This window comes from Capra hircus, chromosome 17 (genome assembly GCF_001704415.2).
Source record: "Capra hircus breed San Clemente chromosome 17, ASM170441v1, whole genome shotgun sequence".
NCBI lineage: Eukaryota > Metazoa > Chordata > Mammalia > Artiodactyla > Bovidae > Capra > Capra hircus.
Genome location: NC_030824.1, coordinates 16,688,901 through 16,706,425, shown reverse-complemented (window position 1 = coordinate 16,706,425; position 17,525 = coordinate 16,688,901). Strand labels below are relative to the sequence as shown.

Below are 17,525 nucleotides of genomic sequence, written 5' to 3'. Positions count from 1 at the left end.
CAGGCTCCTTTGGAGGTCAACAAAACCACTTGGAAGAAGCTTATTTCTCTTTGCTTGCGGCATATCGGCCACCTCCATCTCCTCTTGCTCTCACTGGATGCTGACAGTCGTGAGAAATTGGCTGGGCAGGGAGAGGCAGCCTCTCCATTCTACAGAAGGGGAAACTGAGGCTCAGGGAGGAGAGATCTACTGCCCAGAGTCGCCTGCTGTAGCAGGGTGACAGGGGTGGAGGAAGGAAGGCATGTCTCTGCACCACCTGGTGGGCATGGAAATGGGTACGTCCTTCTTAGGAGGGCGATGAGGCAGTTTCTTTCATCTTTTCAAAGGATATTTGAGTCTCCCCAATGTGCCAGGTGTGGGAGCAAAGGAAGGATCAGCATTAAACTAGTTTCTACAAAACTTTAAATGTCCATATTGTTTGACCTGACACAAGGGACTCACGCACAAGCACAAAGACAGTCACACATGTACTCACTGCAGTCCTGTTACAACCTTAAGGTCCACGGTTAAATATGCTGTGACAGACCCACACTATGGAATACAACACAGCTGTTAAGAATGCCCTACGTCAGTGTGGCTGCAGGGACTGACACAGAAATGTCTCTCTCAACTACGGTCAAGTGAAAATCGGCATAGTACTAACTCTAACCAGACCACAGTGTATAATTCCATGTTTGTTAAAAACAAAATCAACAACCCAAACCAAATCGTTACTTCTGTGAAGCAAAAGGGATTAGGACTGGGTTGGAAGGTGAAGAGAAACTTTTTTTTTTTCCCTGTTAGATTTAACAATAAGAAATAGCCATTTTTGGAGTCAGATCTAACCTGCAGAGAATGAAGTATTTGGGTGAGGGGAAAAGGGAGGAAGAATTTTTTAAAAATACACACACACACACAAATCCAATATATACGTAACTGGCATTCCTAAATAAGAGAACCAAAATGATGGAACAGAATGGTTCAAGATATAATTCAAGAAAACTACTGAAACAAGACTTCTTTAAAAATTACCATTTTTGCAGATCAAAACTGGTAGAAACGGACAGTTATGTGGTTCAACCTAATATCTACCTGTTTGTTGTTTTAATTGCTTATACTGAGAACTTGTCTGTGTACAGTTTTTGAAAACAAACATAAGTAGTAAAGCTGACACATGAACTCAATTCTACTAGCTTTGTTCTTTCTGAGACGCTCTGTCAATGAGAGGAAAACATGCCAGAAGGGCTGATTTTTAAAGCAACAAGAACGATGATATCGAAAGAAGTGGAATCAAGGTTCTGAGATGCAAGCGTTCCTCCGTCAGTAGGGGAAAATAAGGACTTGCCACATGGCAATCACCGCCACCCAGTGGACAGCCAATGGCCTTGCATCTCTTACCTTCTGGGTCCAAGGGTCTTAACACCCACCCAGGCAGGGTCAGAGATGCTGTCCCGATCCCTGCCTTCCTTCCCTCTCCCACAAAGCTCACCTAATCACAAAGCCCTGTGCATTTTAGCATCTAAATAATCCTTGAATCCATCACCTACTTCTCATCTTCTGCCTCAGCCTCGCTGCTGGGGCACCTCCCTGCCTCAGCCTGCACATTTTACTTGGAAGATGTATCAGCCCCTCACTGTTCTCCCTATCGCTTTCACACTCTTGTCAACAGCCTGAAAGCACTCCTTGAAACAATCCTGTCTCCCTGTGCAGAAAAGGCCTGGGGCTGTGGCCTTAGGAAAGTCTGCCTGGCCCCTGGCTGGAATCTGGGAACTTGTATCTCGGGAGGGTTCTCCTCTGGTGAGAACAGCTCACTGTGCCCGGACTGTTTCTGTAGACGACATTGCGGTTTATGTTGAATACCTGCTTTCCTCAGGGTAGTCTGGAACTTCTGGAGTTTAGAAGGAACCCATGTGACCACCTCTCAAATAAAAACCTCGAGTGCTGAGTCTCTTAACAAGCTCTCCCAGCAGATAACATTTCACGTGAGTCGTCACAGCTTCCTGCTGGAGGAATTAAGCAAGGCCTATGTGACTCCCATGGGAGAGGAATCTGCAAGCTTGTGTCTGATCTCCTCTGGACTTCACCTCATGTACCTTTTTCCTTTTCCTTTGTAAAAATCTTAGCCATGAGTGGAACTGTGTGCTGAGTCCTATGAGGCCTCCCACTGAATCACTGAACCTGGAGCGATCTTGGGGCCCAACGGTACTCCCTCATTTGAAACTCTCCTTGGGATTCCCACTGATCTTAAAGATACAGGGAACTCCCTGATATCCCAATGGTCAGGACTCTCTGCTTTCACTGCTAAGGGCCCAGGGTTCAATCCCTGGTCAGGGAACTAAGATCCCACAAGTTGTGTGGCATGGTAAGGAGCGAAAAAAAAAAAAAAAAAAAAAAAGACCAAAGTGCCTTCCAGAGACCTACAGCCATTGCACAGGCTGTGACCTCTGGCTGCTTATCTGATCTCACCTGTTTCCGGTCTCTGGTCTGGCCACATGGTCTCCATTAGCCCTCCGTAGTCAATAGGTTCCTTCAACCACAGGCCCTTTGCACGTGTGATTTTCTGTCAGGAATGCCATCTTATCATTTTTCTTTGTGTCCTGCAGGAGGTCTCTCTTAAGCACCCAAGCTCCAGGAGGCTGACCATGTACCTTCCCTGGTGCACTCATGCATGGCCCACACCTCCCGCAATAGAGACGGATGCACCCATTTGTATAATGGAGTCTGCTTCCTCCCCCAGCTCCTCCTTAGGGGCCTGGGTGGCTGGGCTCCTGCTTACGCTACATTCTCCACAGCCCTCATGCCTGGAAGACTGCAGGTTCCCACCAAACATACCTGGAGGGTGGAACGAATCTCTCGAGCAAATCTCTCCTCCTGGGGGACTCCTGCACCCCAGCAGCTCACGTTCTCTTACCACCACCTCCCAACCCCCTAGTCCCCAGGGATTTGTGTTCTGAGGAATGCCTATTTTTAAAATCAGGGAAGTCTTTAAATAAGCGTAGCAGCTTTTCCTTCTCTAGGGTGGGGAGGAAGTTTGAGGTTCATGAAAATAACCACCATGACGGCTGACTAGATTGTGGGGGGTGGGTGCTGCTTGCAGACTGAGAAGCCTGACCAGCAGCCCCGGTGCCTCCAGAGATGCATTCTCCAACTTTCTTCCCCATCCCCTGTGGGTCAGAATCACTCCTGCCTTGATGGAAGAGTCTGTTGACCTGGCAAAACAATCATGAGGCTGGGGAGGCAATGTGGGAGTTAATATTTAAGGTAGTGCAAACTGCAGAGACTGAAACTATCGCCAAAGCACCTGCCATTTTCTGAGCTCTGTGCAGAAGCCCGTGGCAACATACAGCAACAACTCTATGAGGCGGAGACGGAATCCTCTTCATTTACAGGTGTGGAGACTGAGAACAGAGAGGCCAAGCAACCTACCCCAGCTCACACAGCCAGTGAGATGCAGAGCTCAGATTCCAAGCCAGGCTGCCTGGCCCAGAATCCCCTCCCTCCTCCATGACCCCTCTGAACGTGCTCTGGACTCAGCTGGTGAAGAAGGCCAACACTGAGTCGGGAGTTCAGCCCGGTGTTACTCAATAAGAAACACATTTTATACCCTGCCACTTAGGACACGCTAACATATATACATTCTATAATCAACATTAAAGTTAATATGTGAGAGACTTAAAGTTCTCCACTTTGTTCTATTTCTTAAGAGGCTGACTGAAGCCCATTAACGGATTTCAGGAATCACCAATGGGTTGAGTCTGAAACACATGGGTACCGTAGGACATATTTTGTCTGTTTCCCTGGAGGAGGGAGAGGATAGCTGTTGGAAAGCTGGCAGTCCTGCCCCAAGTCTGTGATTTGGCCATGTTAACTGGGAAGCATAAGTCAGGCTGCTATTTGTGTTTTGAAAGCATAGAAAGAAATGAAAGCATAGAAGTAAAAATATATAGTTACCCAGCTAGAAATTAGGACCTATCATCAGTATGACTGAATCATCTGGGCCACCCCATCCCCCAGCATCTTAGTGATGCTTCAGCTGTGGAAAAGACAAGATAAACAAGAGTTCAGGGTGCCCCTCTTTCTTGCCTCACTGTGGCTCAGTCCTTGGAAGGAGGCCAGTGCAGCTGCAGTTTAACCAATGGCTCTCAGATCTGCTGCACACTGGAACTACTTGGATGATTTAAAAACAAAAAAACCCCAGTGCTTGGCTCCCAGGCCCCAAGACTGTGATTCAGTCGGCCTGAGAGTGGCCTGGGTGGTTGGGATCTCCATTGTGCAGTCAAGGTCAAGAACCAGCATCATGAATGAACCTGGTACCTCCAAACACCTTATGAGAAAGGTGCCAAAGGGCCACAAGGATTTCTAAGCACACCCGGCAACCAAGTTGCCCAATGTGGCTGGTGCCAGGTGACTGAGCTGAAGACTGGGTCAGCTGATGGCCCAAAACCCACTTGATCCTCATGACGGTGTCAGCAGCTCCTGTGTATTAGGACTGCACACTGCTACATGCTCTCCAGGCACTATCTTGTTTGATCCTCACTGTTCCCATTTTACAAAAAAGGGAAAAGGGAGGCTCAGAGAGGTGGGCAGGGGCAGGGAGGGCCTCTCAGGAGGGCAGGTGTCCAGAGCCTGTTGAGGGCCCCTCTGATTAGAGCCGCCTACAGCAGATCAGGAGTGAACAGTGGCTAAAAACCCCACCCATTTCTCCTACAACAGAGCTATTTTGCTCCCTAAAGCTAAAGGGGGCTGGATGATTAAATAGCTCCTAAATGCAATCCTATTAAAACAATTTTTTTAAAACATAATTAACTTCACTGGGGTAAATTATTAAAAGGAATGTGTTTTAGAACCAGTAAGAGGCTTATTTGCTACAAGTGGCCCTGGTCCAATCTTCCCTGCTGCTGCTGCTAAGTCGCTTCAGTCGTGTCCGACTCTGTGCGACCCCAGAGATGGCAGCCCACCAGGGTCGCCTGTCCCCGGGATTCTCCAGGCAAGAACACTGGAGTGGGTTGCCATTTCCTTCTCCAATGCATGAAAGTGAAAAGTGAACGTGAAGTCGCTCAGTCGTGTCCGACTCAGTGACCCGAAGGACTGCAGCCCACCAGGCCCCTCGGTCCACGGGATTTTCCAGGCAACAGTACTGGAGTGGGTTGCCATTGCCAATCCTCTCTAGCTGCCCAACAATGCAGCTGGGACCACCCCTTGCTTTGGCCTCTGTGAGATGAAAGAGAGGCTCCCACTCCCAGGGCTCCCCTGAGGTGTATCCCTAGTTGTGCATTCCAACACGCTGCCTGCCCTGATGTTTCATGTCTTCACCCCCACTCCTGTGCCCTGTCCCTGCAGCCAGACCTCCTGACCCATCCAGACCCCTAAATTTTACCTGCTGTCATTCACCCTAATGAGCAGACTGTCACTCCACATCTGTTTCTTTTAGTATTACTATTGTGAAAACATGAGGAAAGACAAATTCATAATTCCAACACACCAAATTTATCATCTACCTATCTATCCATCTCACTCTCTTATCTTTTACAATTATAATCCAAGGCTGCACACAACTTTGTATCTTTTTTCCCCTTACTACTTATGTGCATCAGACTTATGCCTTTTTAACGGCCAAGGTTTTTTTAACCACAGAAGACAGTGCTCTCATTATTGTATTTTCTGATTTTTCATTTTCAGCATCTTAATCACCAATTCAAAGGCCACATTTTTACACATGTTAACATTTCTGAAATCTGTCCTCCAACTGCCCAATGTCAGTGCTCTGTCACATTAGATCACAGTTAACAGGCGGGCCCTTTTTTTCTTCATAGCACATGAAATAACGGTGCATTTACAGTCAAGGGCATCTTATGGACTAAGAAACACATACGTTTCTAAACTGTGCTGTAAATGATACTTTTGCCTTTCTGTGGGTTGCTTCCTTTCCCGTAAGTGAGATGACCAGGTTTGATTATGACCATTTTCATGACTCCTGATACACCCAGTCAAGTTTTTTCCAGCAGTTGTGTGGGTTGATCCAGCCCCTCGTGAGATGCAGCAGTGAGCCAGTTTCACCACAGCATAACCATCACTGAGAATTTCCGCTTGCTTTTTTTGTTTTGCTTAGTAGGGAGCGATAAACGAAGGAAACCGTTCCATTTGCCTTTCTGTGAGTAGTAATCATAGCGGGAACTCAAGGAGCGCCTGTTACTGGGTGGCAGGCACTAAGCCTACGGTATCTTATCAGGAATTGCCACAACAATACGGAGGGCGATTGTCATCCTCTACTGGAAATGCCACCGAATTTCATTAATGCAAAGACGGACATTTTCCCCTTATTTCAACATTTCTGAAATCAGAATTGGTAGCATGTTGTAAGGGCCATTGGTCACTTCCCCCTCCCACACTGTAAACAGCTTTAAATCAGAAAGACTCTTACAATTAAAGGGGCCACTGATTTGACAAAATGCAAGATCATCACCATTGTCCCATGGTCCTCTGCCCCATTACTCTGCTGCTACCCTGAGCCTCTGGTGCTGCCCTGACAACTCCACCCAGCCAGGCCCCTAGAAACTCCAAGAGAACAGCTGAAATGGAAGCCAACATCTCCTTTCCACCTTGCCCTACCCTTCACAACCAATGTCTCTTCAAATCCAGCAAGCCTGCGCCCCAGATATCAAGGACAGAATTTATTAGCCCTCCTCTGGACAGCCACACAATACAGGAGGCAGAGCATTCGCTTTGCCATCAGGCTAGGTTGGAAGCCCATTTCTGCTACTTCCTGTGTGATCTTGAGCAAGTAGCTTTCCTTCTCTGTTCCCAAGTGTCCCTACCTGTAAAATAAGTGGGCAGGAGGAGTCCTGATGAGCTCAGTATCAGCCTAGCGATGGTCTCCTCAGCTTCTCTGGACGAGCCTTCAGGAGCAAGGGTGGTAACTTGGTTCCATTTTCCAGATAAGGAAACTGGAGGCTCAGGGAAGTAAAGGGCGTGACCAAAGGATAGAGGGCTATTAAAATGCAGAGCTGGGCTTTGAACAGTCTGTTTCTGATTTTGAGGCTATCTTGAGGTTCCTCCCGTAGCTTTCACCTCTGACTTTAAACACTTTGGTATGGTGCAAGCACCCTGAACACGTGTTTTCCCTCCATCCTGTTAGAAACATCAAACAATTATCTTCTCAAGGCTGGGAGCTCCATTAACTCTGCTAGCCCACCTGAATTAATTTACCTTTTCATTCCACGTGGCCATTTTCCTGTCTTCTCAGGATCTGGAAAATAAGAAAACATTTGTCCAGATCTGTCATCCTGCCAGCATTTGCCTTACTATGTGCTTTCCAACACTTTCTTACAAATTATTTTTAACTTGCTTAATAGTGTTTGAAAACAGTAAATAGTAAAGTTCAAGCCATATGTAGAAGGATGACCATATATACCCAAAGAACTGAAAACAGGCACTCAAATACATGCACACAAATATTCACAGCCACAAGATGGAAACAATCCATGCCCATTATCATATGTATGGATAAGTAAAAGATGTTATATCTATATAACGGAATGTTATCCAGCCATAAAAAGAAATGAAGTACTTTTGCAATACATACAAATTACAGAATCATTATGTTGTACACCTGAAATTAACATTGTATGTCAATTATATCTTAATAAAAAAGAAGATATGAAGTACTGACACATGCTACAACGTGAATGAACCTCTAAAACATTATGTTAAGAAGCCAGACACAAAATGTCACACATTACATGGTTCCACTGATGTGTAATATCCAGAACATGCAAATCTATACAGACAGAAGGCAGACTGGTGGTGGCCCAGAACTGGGGGAGAGGGGGCCAGGAGAGTGACTGCCTAATGGGGACATGGTTTCCCTTTGAGGTGACGAGAATATTCTGGAACTTGATGGAGGTGGTAGGTGTACTACATCAGGAATGTATTAAATGACACTGCTCACTTTAAAACTTAATTTTTAAAAAATTTAACTTGATGTGCATCTCACTCCAATTAGGAACCAGGCAGACGTGTTAGTGTTGAGGCTGCTCAGGAAAGCAGCAAGGAATCTAACTAAACGTTCACCACTGAGGGTCTGGTCAAGTCAGTCACGGTACAACTATGGTATATCCGGTACTGTTAAATGTCCATAGGTGGATGAGGAAAGTGTGAGGAATGTAACAAGTCTCCCATCACTTTATAGCATAATATGATCCCATCCATGTGAAAAGATGATATATGCATTAAAAAAAAATCTGTTCAGGATAGAGCCGAATTCTTCACAGTGGTTACTGCTGGAGATTTGAGGGTATGGTGGGTATTTTCTCTCTCTTGGCTTCTTTCTGAAAGGTCTGAAATTTTACAATGACTATGTGTGGCTTCTTAAAGCTTATTTTTAATGTAGGTGACATATACAGTAAAAAATTAGACACAAAAAGATATACTATGATAAGTCTTTCTATTCCTGATCTTCCCAGAAACATCCTCTCCTAGCAGTTTCCCATGTAGCCCTTGGAGGTATTCTATGTCTTCCCAAGCACAGTCTTATTTATTTATTTTTTCCCTTTAAATGTGAGCTCTCACACTGCTCTGAATCTTGCTTATTTCCCTTTAGGGTGTGGGAGGCTGAAAGATGCCCTGCCCAAAGATGCCCAGTCCAAATTCCCAGAACCTGTGAATGTGCCCATTTACATGGCAAAAGAACTCTGTGAGTGTGAGGAGATGAAGGACGTCAAGATGGGGCATTATCCAGGTGGACCCAGTGTGATCAGAAGGGTCTTCACAAGTAGAGTGAGCGAACCAGAAGAAGAGGAGACGTGATGACAGAAGCAGGGACTGGAGTCAGATTTGATGTTATGCTGTGTTGAAGATTGAGGGAACGTGGTTATGAGTAAAAAAGAAAATAAGATATAATTGATAGCTTGTGGGAAGCCGCTGTGTAGCACAGGGAGCTCAGTTCGGGGCTCTGTGATGACCTAGGAGAGTGAAATTGGTGGGTAGGTGTATACACATAGCTGATTGGTGTTGCTGTACAGCAGACACGAACACTGCAAACTAACAGTGCAAAGCTTTCCAATCAAAAAATTTTAAAATAAATAAGCACAGCCTCTAGAAGTTGGTAAAGGCAAGGAAACAGATTCCCCTCTAGGAGCCTCCAGAAGCAACAGAGCTCTGCCAAGACCTTGATCTCGCCATACCGTGACTGATTTGGGGCGAGAGACCCCTAGAACTGTAAGATAATAAATTGCTGTTCTTTTAAGCCATCAGATTTTTGACCCTTTGTTACAGTGGCCACAGGAGACTAACACAGTGAGCCAGAGACTTTCGCAGGATATTCTAGAGCAAATGCAGCCTTTAGCTGACTGCGCGGGATTCCCCTGAGGGAGTGTGTGTAGTTCCCACTAGCAACCAACATTTAGATTGTTTCCCAATCTTTTGCTGCCCCAGTGTTTCAATGAATAACCTTATACGTTGTGTCACTCAGTAGTGTCTGACTCTTTGCAACCCCATGGACTGTAGCCCACCAGGCTCCTCTGTCCATGGGTTTCTCCAGGCAAGAATACTGGAGTGGGTTGCCACTTTCTTCTCCGAGGGATCTTCCCAACCCAGGGATCAAACCCTGGTCTCCAGCATTGGAAGGTGGATTCTTTACCATCTGAGCCACCAGGGAAGCGCCTATATGTCATATACTACTTTTATAACTTAAAAAATATTAAAATTTTGAAAAAAATCACAAAGACTTAAAAAAGTAAAATAAAAAAGAGTTATTTCTCTCCCCACGGTAGCGTGCTCAGGGCACAAGGGACTCTCAGTTTCTTGCTGGTTGACTGGCAGAGCAGCCTCTGCAACCAGCACAGCTCACCTGGGTGTGTTCCTGTTCCAGCCCCTGGGGGCCCTCACCCTGCTCTCAAGAGATGGGGCTCAAGTGGAACCACCACCACAAGTGAAGGTGAAGGGAAAAATTCAGGTACCCTGGAGATTTCCTTCCTCCACAGGACAGGAAACAGAACTAGCACATGCACAGAAAAACACCCAGATTCACTCATTCAAGCAATGGAAAATTTAAACGTGCCATGACCTCCCCATTATACTAGACAAAATAAAAACGAGAAAAAAAAAAGCCCCATGCTCAAGGGACTGTAGGGAAACTTGCACACGATGCTGGGGATAATTTTTCTAAACAGCCACCTGGTAATAAGTGATGTATGCCTTTAGGATGGCCCTTAACTGGAACACACCAGTTTGGTGACTGTGACTCAAAAATCATTTGAACCTGAAATTATCACAACATTGTTAACTGGCTATACTCCAATATAAAATAAAGTTAAAATAAAATTTGAAAGCAAGAAAAAAAAAAGTGCAATTTGGATCACACTGTTTTAAGCAAAGTTGGATAATGGCTAGAACCTGGAAATAGCGGCTAGGTCCCATAGTAGGGAAAAGCTGAAGAAGGCAGTGGGAGGAATGACAATTCTGAGGTTTGTGTAGAAATGTAGAAAGAAGGCTGTTAAGCAATGAGAAGCAGAACTGTAATGGTTGCACACACTGCCTGCAATTGTACAAAGTTATCAGAACTTTTACTCAGTGCAAGGGGCTTTCCGGGTGGCTCAGTGGTAAAGAATCCGCCTGCCAATGCAGGAGACACAGGTTTGATCCCTGGGTCAGGAAGATCCCCTATAGAAAGGAATGGCAACCCACTCCAGTATTCTTGCCTGGAGAAATCCACGGACAGAGGACTCTGGCGGGCTACAGTCCATGGGGTCACAAAGAGTCAGACACGACTTAGCAACTAAACAACTCAGTGCAAAGCATGGCCCCGGCTTCTGGGGAATCCAAAGTGAAGAGACAAGAAAAAGTCTGGGCCCTGGTAGACTGACATTTTAGCCTAGAAACATATAAGCAAGAAAACATCGCTTGGAAGGAAGAACAGTAATGCAACAAAGGGCAGGCAAAGAGTGGCTCCTGCAGGTTGGGGTGGGCAGGCAAGGCTTCCAAGTAGGTGACTTTCATGGTGGTCTCTGAATTGCAAGGAAATACGTCACAAGAAGATGGAAGGGATGAGTATCACCGGGAGAAGGAAGGGCCTGTGCACAGACCCTGAGAGAGCTTTTTGTATGTCCAAGGAAGGAAGAGGACTCCAGTATGGCTGCAGTGAGCAGAGGAATGAGCATGGGAGGAGAAGAGTTAGGAATCACTCAAGGCCCGGCTGTGCCGAGATTTCAGAAGACAGTACTGAGGGTCTGTGGGTCAAGGTGGGGATGCAGAGGAGTGACCAGATTCACAATACGCTGAGGCGTAGGACCTGCGGCTAGCCAAGATGGGGGGGATTAAGAAAAGAGCAGGTTTTGGAATAAGAATACCCTAGGCCTTCCTCCTTCTAGCTAAACTGGGGCTGAGGAGCTACAGGGCAGTTCTGGAATTGTGCAAGCCTCAGCCTGAAGATTTTCAAAATCCTGTCCCTGCTGGCCTTTCCTTCCTAAGTCAGAGAGGAAGGTGTCGCGGCCCTCCAGCCTTGGTCTTACTCAAGAAGCTTTCAGCTGCTGGTGGGGTTGCCGAAAATACTGCAGATCTCAGACAGCTCTGAGCGACTTGAGGTTGAAGGACAGAGAAGTGTTCTCAGATGGGCAGAGACGGGTGCAGACGGGGCCTAGCCTGAGTCAAGCACTGGGCTAGGCCTTCACACCAACCATCTCACATAGTCTCCTCAACAAGGCTCCAGGGCAGGTACCAAGCTTAATCCCGAGGTCAAGGATAAGCAAAGGAAAAAGACAAGGAAACTGAGGCATGGAAAATCAAAGTCCCATCACTAAACCTGCAAAGAGCCCTGTGCCCAGCGTGGGTGCTGGCACAGGCCTGGGAGTTTCTAGACCAGGGGGCTGCACCATGCCTCCTCTCTGTTCTGGAGTTTAACCTGGCCCCAAAGCACTGTTCTTATTCCTTGGCGCCCCCTACCCAGGTGAAGGATTTGCTGTCAACAAAGTTCTTTTTGCAGTGATGAGCAGGTAGGCTCACCCTGGCCTCTTCCCCTATTCCCAGCACTGGTCTCTCCCTGCCATCTCCCAAGGGTGTAGGACCCAGGCAGGGCAGGTCTGATGAGTAAGAGAACTTAGGTGTTCACACCGACCTGGGTGAGTTCCGGCTCTGCCTCTGCGGGCGGTGTAACCCCCTGGCGAGTGGCTTGGCCTCCTTGAGTCTTGGTATCTTCACCTGTAAGAGGGAGACAAGGATGGTACCTAGCTCACCTGTTGCTGCTGCTTCATGGCCTGTGAGGAAGTGAAGGCACCTGGCCCAGGGAATCACTCCATACAAAAGGGTAGCTTTCGTCCACACCCTCGTTTTCAAAGTGAGGTGCACGCGTTGTTTCCTGTCCTTCCCCTCTACAGGGGGGCCCTGGGTTAGCACTGCCCGCCCGCGTTGCCCTGAGCTGGGAAACGCCAGAACCGCGGGCAACCGGGGACCCTTGGGATCCCGCGGGGGGTCTCCAGCAGGCTCGGCTCGGGCTGGGAGGGCTCGAAAAAGGGCCACGCGCCCCGGGCCAGCCCCGGAGCACTTACTCTGCGCCCAGCCTGCCCGTAGCCACCGCAGCAACTGCGAGCTCGGTGTCTGCAGGGCCGCCCCGCCCGCTTCTTCCTCCCGCCCCCTCCTGCTGCCCGCCCTCTAACTCAGTCCGCGACCGGCGGGGAGCTCCGGCCCGGCTCTCAGCCCCCTTGCCCTCGTTCTTGCCTGTCTGTCAGTTTCCCCGCTGGTCTCTGGCCTCCCCCTACCTGGCCCCCTCCCGCTCCTCAGGCCCGAGCCTGGCCTGGGCCGCCTGCAATCCCGCAGACGGACAAAGGTCCCGTCCGTGGGAGCCAATCGCGAATCTCGAGAATCCTGGCCTCGGAGACCCTAAGGGGAGGGGCAGGAGTAGGGAGCCACTTCCTTCCTCTGACAGGGATGTATTGCCCGCGGGTCCACACCCTCCCCAACACCCACTCGGTGAAGCCCGGCTGGCTGCGGTTCGCTCCCTCCAATCCCTCTCCCCAATTCCTGATTACTTAAGCGTGAGCTGAGTGTCCCCTGCACAGTATCTGTAGGCAGGGGGTGGAAGGTGGGCAGAATGCCCTAAGCGGGTGGCCAATTTATAAGCTGTCAGAAAGCCCCTGGACTAGCGGAGTGGATGAGGCTGGAGGTGAAGAGGGGGTGCTGGTATTGACAAGAGGGAGGAGCCTTCTGGCCTCGAGGCTGAGCGCACCCTTGCCCCTGGCTCAGCTGCACCATTCCTCCCCTGCGGGCCCTCCCTCTCCCAGGCTTCCCCAGGACTCTGTCCAGACCTTTCTGGGATGGTTCGCACTGGTCTCAGTTACTCTGTTAGCCTCCATCTTCCCCCAAAGTATCACCAGTCCCAAACATCCAAGACCTGAAGGCATCTCTTCTACACGTCTCCTGCTCCTGGTTTAGTTGGTAGAGGTGGTGGTGGTGGTGGGGCAGTCACAACTCCCTGGAATTGTACTGTTACTAGGTTTCTGTGGCCACTGTAACAAGTTACCACAAACCTAGTGGCTTAACATAACACAAAAATAACACAACAGCAAAGCACTGGAGGTCAGAGGTCCAGGCCGGTCAAGGTGTTGGCAGGGCTGTGTTGTATTTCTTTTGAAAACTTGAGCTGGGTTTGGGGCGGGATCCATTCCTTGCCCTTTCCAGCTTCTTTGCATTCCTCGACTGCTGGCTAATCACCCTGACCTCTGCTTTCATCATCACATCTCTCCTCTACATCCGACCCTTTCCCTCCCTCTTGAAAGGACCTTTGTGATTATACTGGGCCCACCTGAACAATCAATATTCTCAAGATCTTTGACTTAATCACGTCTACAAAGTCCTTTTGCCATGTAAGGTAGCATCTGTACAGGTTCTGAGGATTCAGTGTGCTGCCTAGCACAGAGATACTCTTTCCAGTAGCCTCTGTTGATTCTGCTCTTCCCAATCCTGTCTCCTGCGGGGAGCAGGCTTTCTTAAAACAGCTCAATCTGATCTGACTTCTCAGTTACATTTTGTTACTACAGGAGAGCCATCCTGGTGCCTGGGGCGTAGTCTGGCCCATACTAAACTTCCACTTTATATTTTATTAGAAACTCCCTTCCCACCCCCAGGGCCAGCTAGACCGAGTGGAGAGGGTGTGGGGACTGTACTTCCCAGCCCTCGCCTGTCTTCACTCCCTGAGGGCCGGGGAAGGGAAGAGGGCGAGGGAACAGGTTAAGGTGCCTCCCACCTCAAAGCTGCAATCCTCTTTTTGTTGGCTTCAACAACTAGTCCTGACTACCGTTTTGAGGCAGAACAGACAGGCCCCACCAAGGCCAGGATCAAATGCTGCCCCTGGCTGGACCCTCTGGCTGACCCCTGCTGGAGGCTCCACTCATTACTGTTATCACGTGTTGCTTTGTTGATCCACGCTGGAAAAGCCTGCAGCTGCTAACCTGACCTATGTCCTGGAGGCTGGGGCCACCAGCAGGGACCTATTCCCGTACTTTTTTAAGGAATCAGGATCCTGAGCAAATATGGAGGATTTAGTAATGTTCTCAATACTGCTATCTTCACTGGAATCCCTCGACTACTTGGTCTTCTCACTGGAGAGGAGAAGATCTCAACTGTGTTACCATCTTTAGCAGAGAGTCTGGCATGTAGCAGGTGTTTTACATCCCATTATGTAAACCAGGTCTCCCGAATTGCAGGCAGAGTCTTCACCGTCTGAGCCACCAGGGAAGTCCAATTATGCAATAGCATAAATTAACACATGAGTATTGAGCATAATACAGTACGGCTGTCCATCATCGCTGCTTCTAATCAGCATTGTACTGAAGATCCCAGCTAATGCGATAGGATGGGGAACATGAGGTACAAAGACTGAAAGGAGAAAACCGAGTATTTGCAATCAATGTGACTGTCTATCAGGAAAATCCATGAGACTCAGTAGCTTGGCACTGGATACAGATTGTGTGGCAGGCCTTTTCTAGATAATATTAGATGAAGGAGCAGCCCTGTACTCTTTGAGTTCCTATCTAAGTAGTTGAGGAGGTGAGGCCAATAGTCTTTAGTACAGTCACCTGCAGTCCACAGAAAGAATCTAAGAAGTCCATAAACTTGGATAAGCAAATGATTCAGTTCAGTCATGTCCAACTCTTTGCGACCCCATGAACCGCAGCACGCCAGGCCTTCCTGTCCATCACCAACTCCCAGAGTCCATCCAAACCCATGTCCATTGAGTCGGTGATGCCAACTCAACCATCTCCTGTCGTCCCCTTCTCCTCCTGCCTTCAATCTTTCCTAGCATCAAGGTCTTTTCAAATGAGTCAGCTCTTCGCATCAGGTGGCCAAAGTACTGGAGTTTCAGCTTCAATATCAGTCCTTCCACTGAACATCCAGAACTGATCTCCTTTAGGATGGACTGGTTGGATCTCCTTGCAGTCCAAGGGACTCTCAAGAGTCTTCTCCAACACCACAGTTCAAAAGCATCAATTCTTCGGTGCTCAGCTTTCTTCACAGTCCAACTCTCACATCCATACATGACCACTGGAAAAACCATAGCCTTGACTAGACAGACCTTGTTGACAAAGTGATGTCTCTGCTTTTTAATATGCTATTTGGTTGGTCATAACTTTCCTTCCAAGGAGTAAGCGTCTTTTCATTTCATGACTGCAATCACCATCTGCAGTGATTTTGCAAATGATTACATCTTCATTTTCATTAACCTCTAACTTAGTTTTAGCACTTCCTTCAGTTATGAATGTAGGTAACAAACTAAAGTTATAGTAGCAGCACCCATGATTTTGCAGTCAATTCACAGATGTGTCTACATTACAATAGAGTATTTGCAGACATCTCAAAAAAAAAGTTATACTCACCACTACTTCAAAATTACAGTAGTTTTTAAACTACTTCTTAGTTCTCACAGTTTAATGTGCTAACAAAGAATTTCATATAGTATCACCATTAGAAAAAATACATGCATTTCAAGGTAACTGGGTTCTTTGTAATATGATGTGTTCTATTTTACTCATTTAAAAACTCCCCTGAGAGAAGGACTCAGGTTACAAAAGAGATCAGAAACTCCTGCCTTAAAGGAAGGATGTGTTCTCTGGTTTGGGTGATGCTGACACGGTTCTCTTTCACAAGGGAGCCCCCCGCCCCCATCCTTCACATTTCTTATCAAGTAGCAAGCCCAGCTTGCTCAAGTATGTGTCAGTCATTGTCCCAGGAGCTTTCTGGGTATCATGCCTTTTGATCTTCACGGAGCATTTTGAGGAAGCTCTAAGCTTTGGGTCTAGCCTGCTTGTGCAGGAGAGCTTATGCCACGAGAGCTGGGACAGTGCCAGTTCTGGTTTTTCCCAGTAGGAAGAGAGAAAGCTGTCTCTGTTGGTTTTGGTTCCGCCAGCGCAGTGTTTCAGCTGCTGCAGCTGACCACCTCCCTTCCTAGGGGAAAAGCCTGGCTCAAGGAGAAGGTACAAAAATGGAAAGGAGAGAGACTCTACCAGGGCCGGGTAGGGGCTGTTTGGATTTCCCAGAGTTACACCTGCTGTCTGGGTCAAGAGTCTCCTTTTCCAGCAGATATGACTTATCCACAGTGGTGACAGCCACACAGGATACCTACCTATGTATGATAGGTGCAGGTACCATGTAAGATGATGTAGCTGCATTAGAAGGTCATGGCTGGACTTCCCTGGTGGTCCAGTTGTTAAGAATCCACCTGCCAATGCAGGGGACACTGGTTCAATCCGTAATCCAGGAAAATTCCATATGCTGGGGAGCAACGAAGCCTGTGTGCCACAGCTACTGCAGCCTGCATGTTCTAGAGCCGGTGCTCCACAACAAGAGAAGCCATTGCCAATGATAAGCCTGTGGACCGCAGCTAGAGAGCAGCCCCTGCTTGCCGCAACTAGAGAAAGCCCGTGCAGCAACAAATACCCAGGCGCAGCCCCAAATAATCTTCTTATAAAAAGGTCATGGCTATCTCTGACCCCCTTCTGTGGTACTTGGCTCTAACTTTCACGGTTCGGAATCACGTGAAAGGTTAGGAAGAACACAGGAGTTGGCGTCAGAGACTTGGGTTTAAATCCTGCCTCCACCCTTTCCCTTGTTAGCTGGGTGATCTTTCATTAGTTTAGCAAATAATTTCTGCGTGTCAGCTATGTGCTAGATACAGAATACAGAGGCGAATGAGATAGGTTCCACCTCCTCTCATTGAACTTACTCTAGATGGAGACGTACAAAGACTAAACTGTGGGATTATTAAAGAAATGACCAGGAGATTATGGTAAATAGTGGTGGGAATAGAGATAAGGCCAGCAAGGTTGGATAGTTGGGGAAGGCCTCTCTGTGATGGTTAAGTTAATATTGAAAGCTGACTGTAAAGAGAGGGGACAACTTTCTAAGTGGAGGCAGTATGTGCAAAGGGCCTGACTTGGGAAAGAGCCTGGCTTGATGAAAAACCAAAGGGCTGTCAGAATTACTGAAACGTGGCAGGAGGGAAAAAAAGTGGTGAGAAGCAAGGTCAGAGAGAAGGACAGACGCCAATGGGAAGGCTGGAG

At 47.8% G+C, this 17,525-nt stretch overlaps 1 protein-coding gene across 4 annotated transcripts in view; it reads right to left on the bottom strand.

The window, feature by feature from the left end:
* The window catches only part of HVCN1 (hydrogen voltage gated channel 1), a 31,843-nt gene extending 18,998 nt beyond the window's left edge, over positions 1 to 12,845 (bottom strand). Inside the window, exons 1-4 of one of the 4 annotated variants that reach the window (XM_018061261.1) lie at positions 12,729 to 12,845; positions 12,089 to 12,171; positions 7,186 to 7,225; positions 6,795 to 6,875 (exon numbers count right to left, since the gene is read on the bottom strand). Coding sequence is in view for 3 of the 4 variants with exons in the window: in XM_005691440.3 (XP_005691497.2) it covers positions 7,186 to 7,206 (21 nt within the window). In the remaining variant the exon portion in view is untranslated. Of the gene's footprint in view, positions 1 to 6,794; positions 6,876 to 7,185; positions 7,226 to 12,088; positions 12,172 to 12,206; positions 12,571 to 12,728 lie in introns of those variants that run through there. The other 3 variants (XM_005691440.3, XM_018061258.1, XM_018061260.1) reach the window with 3 other exon arrangements.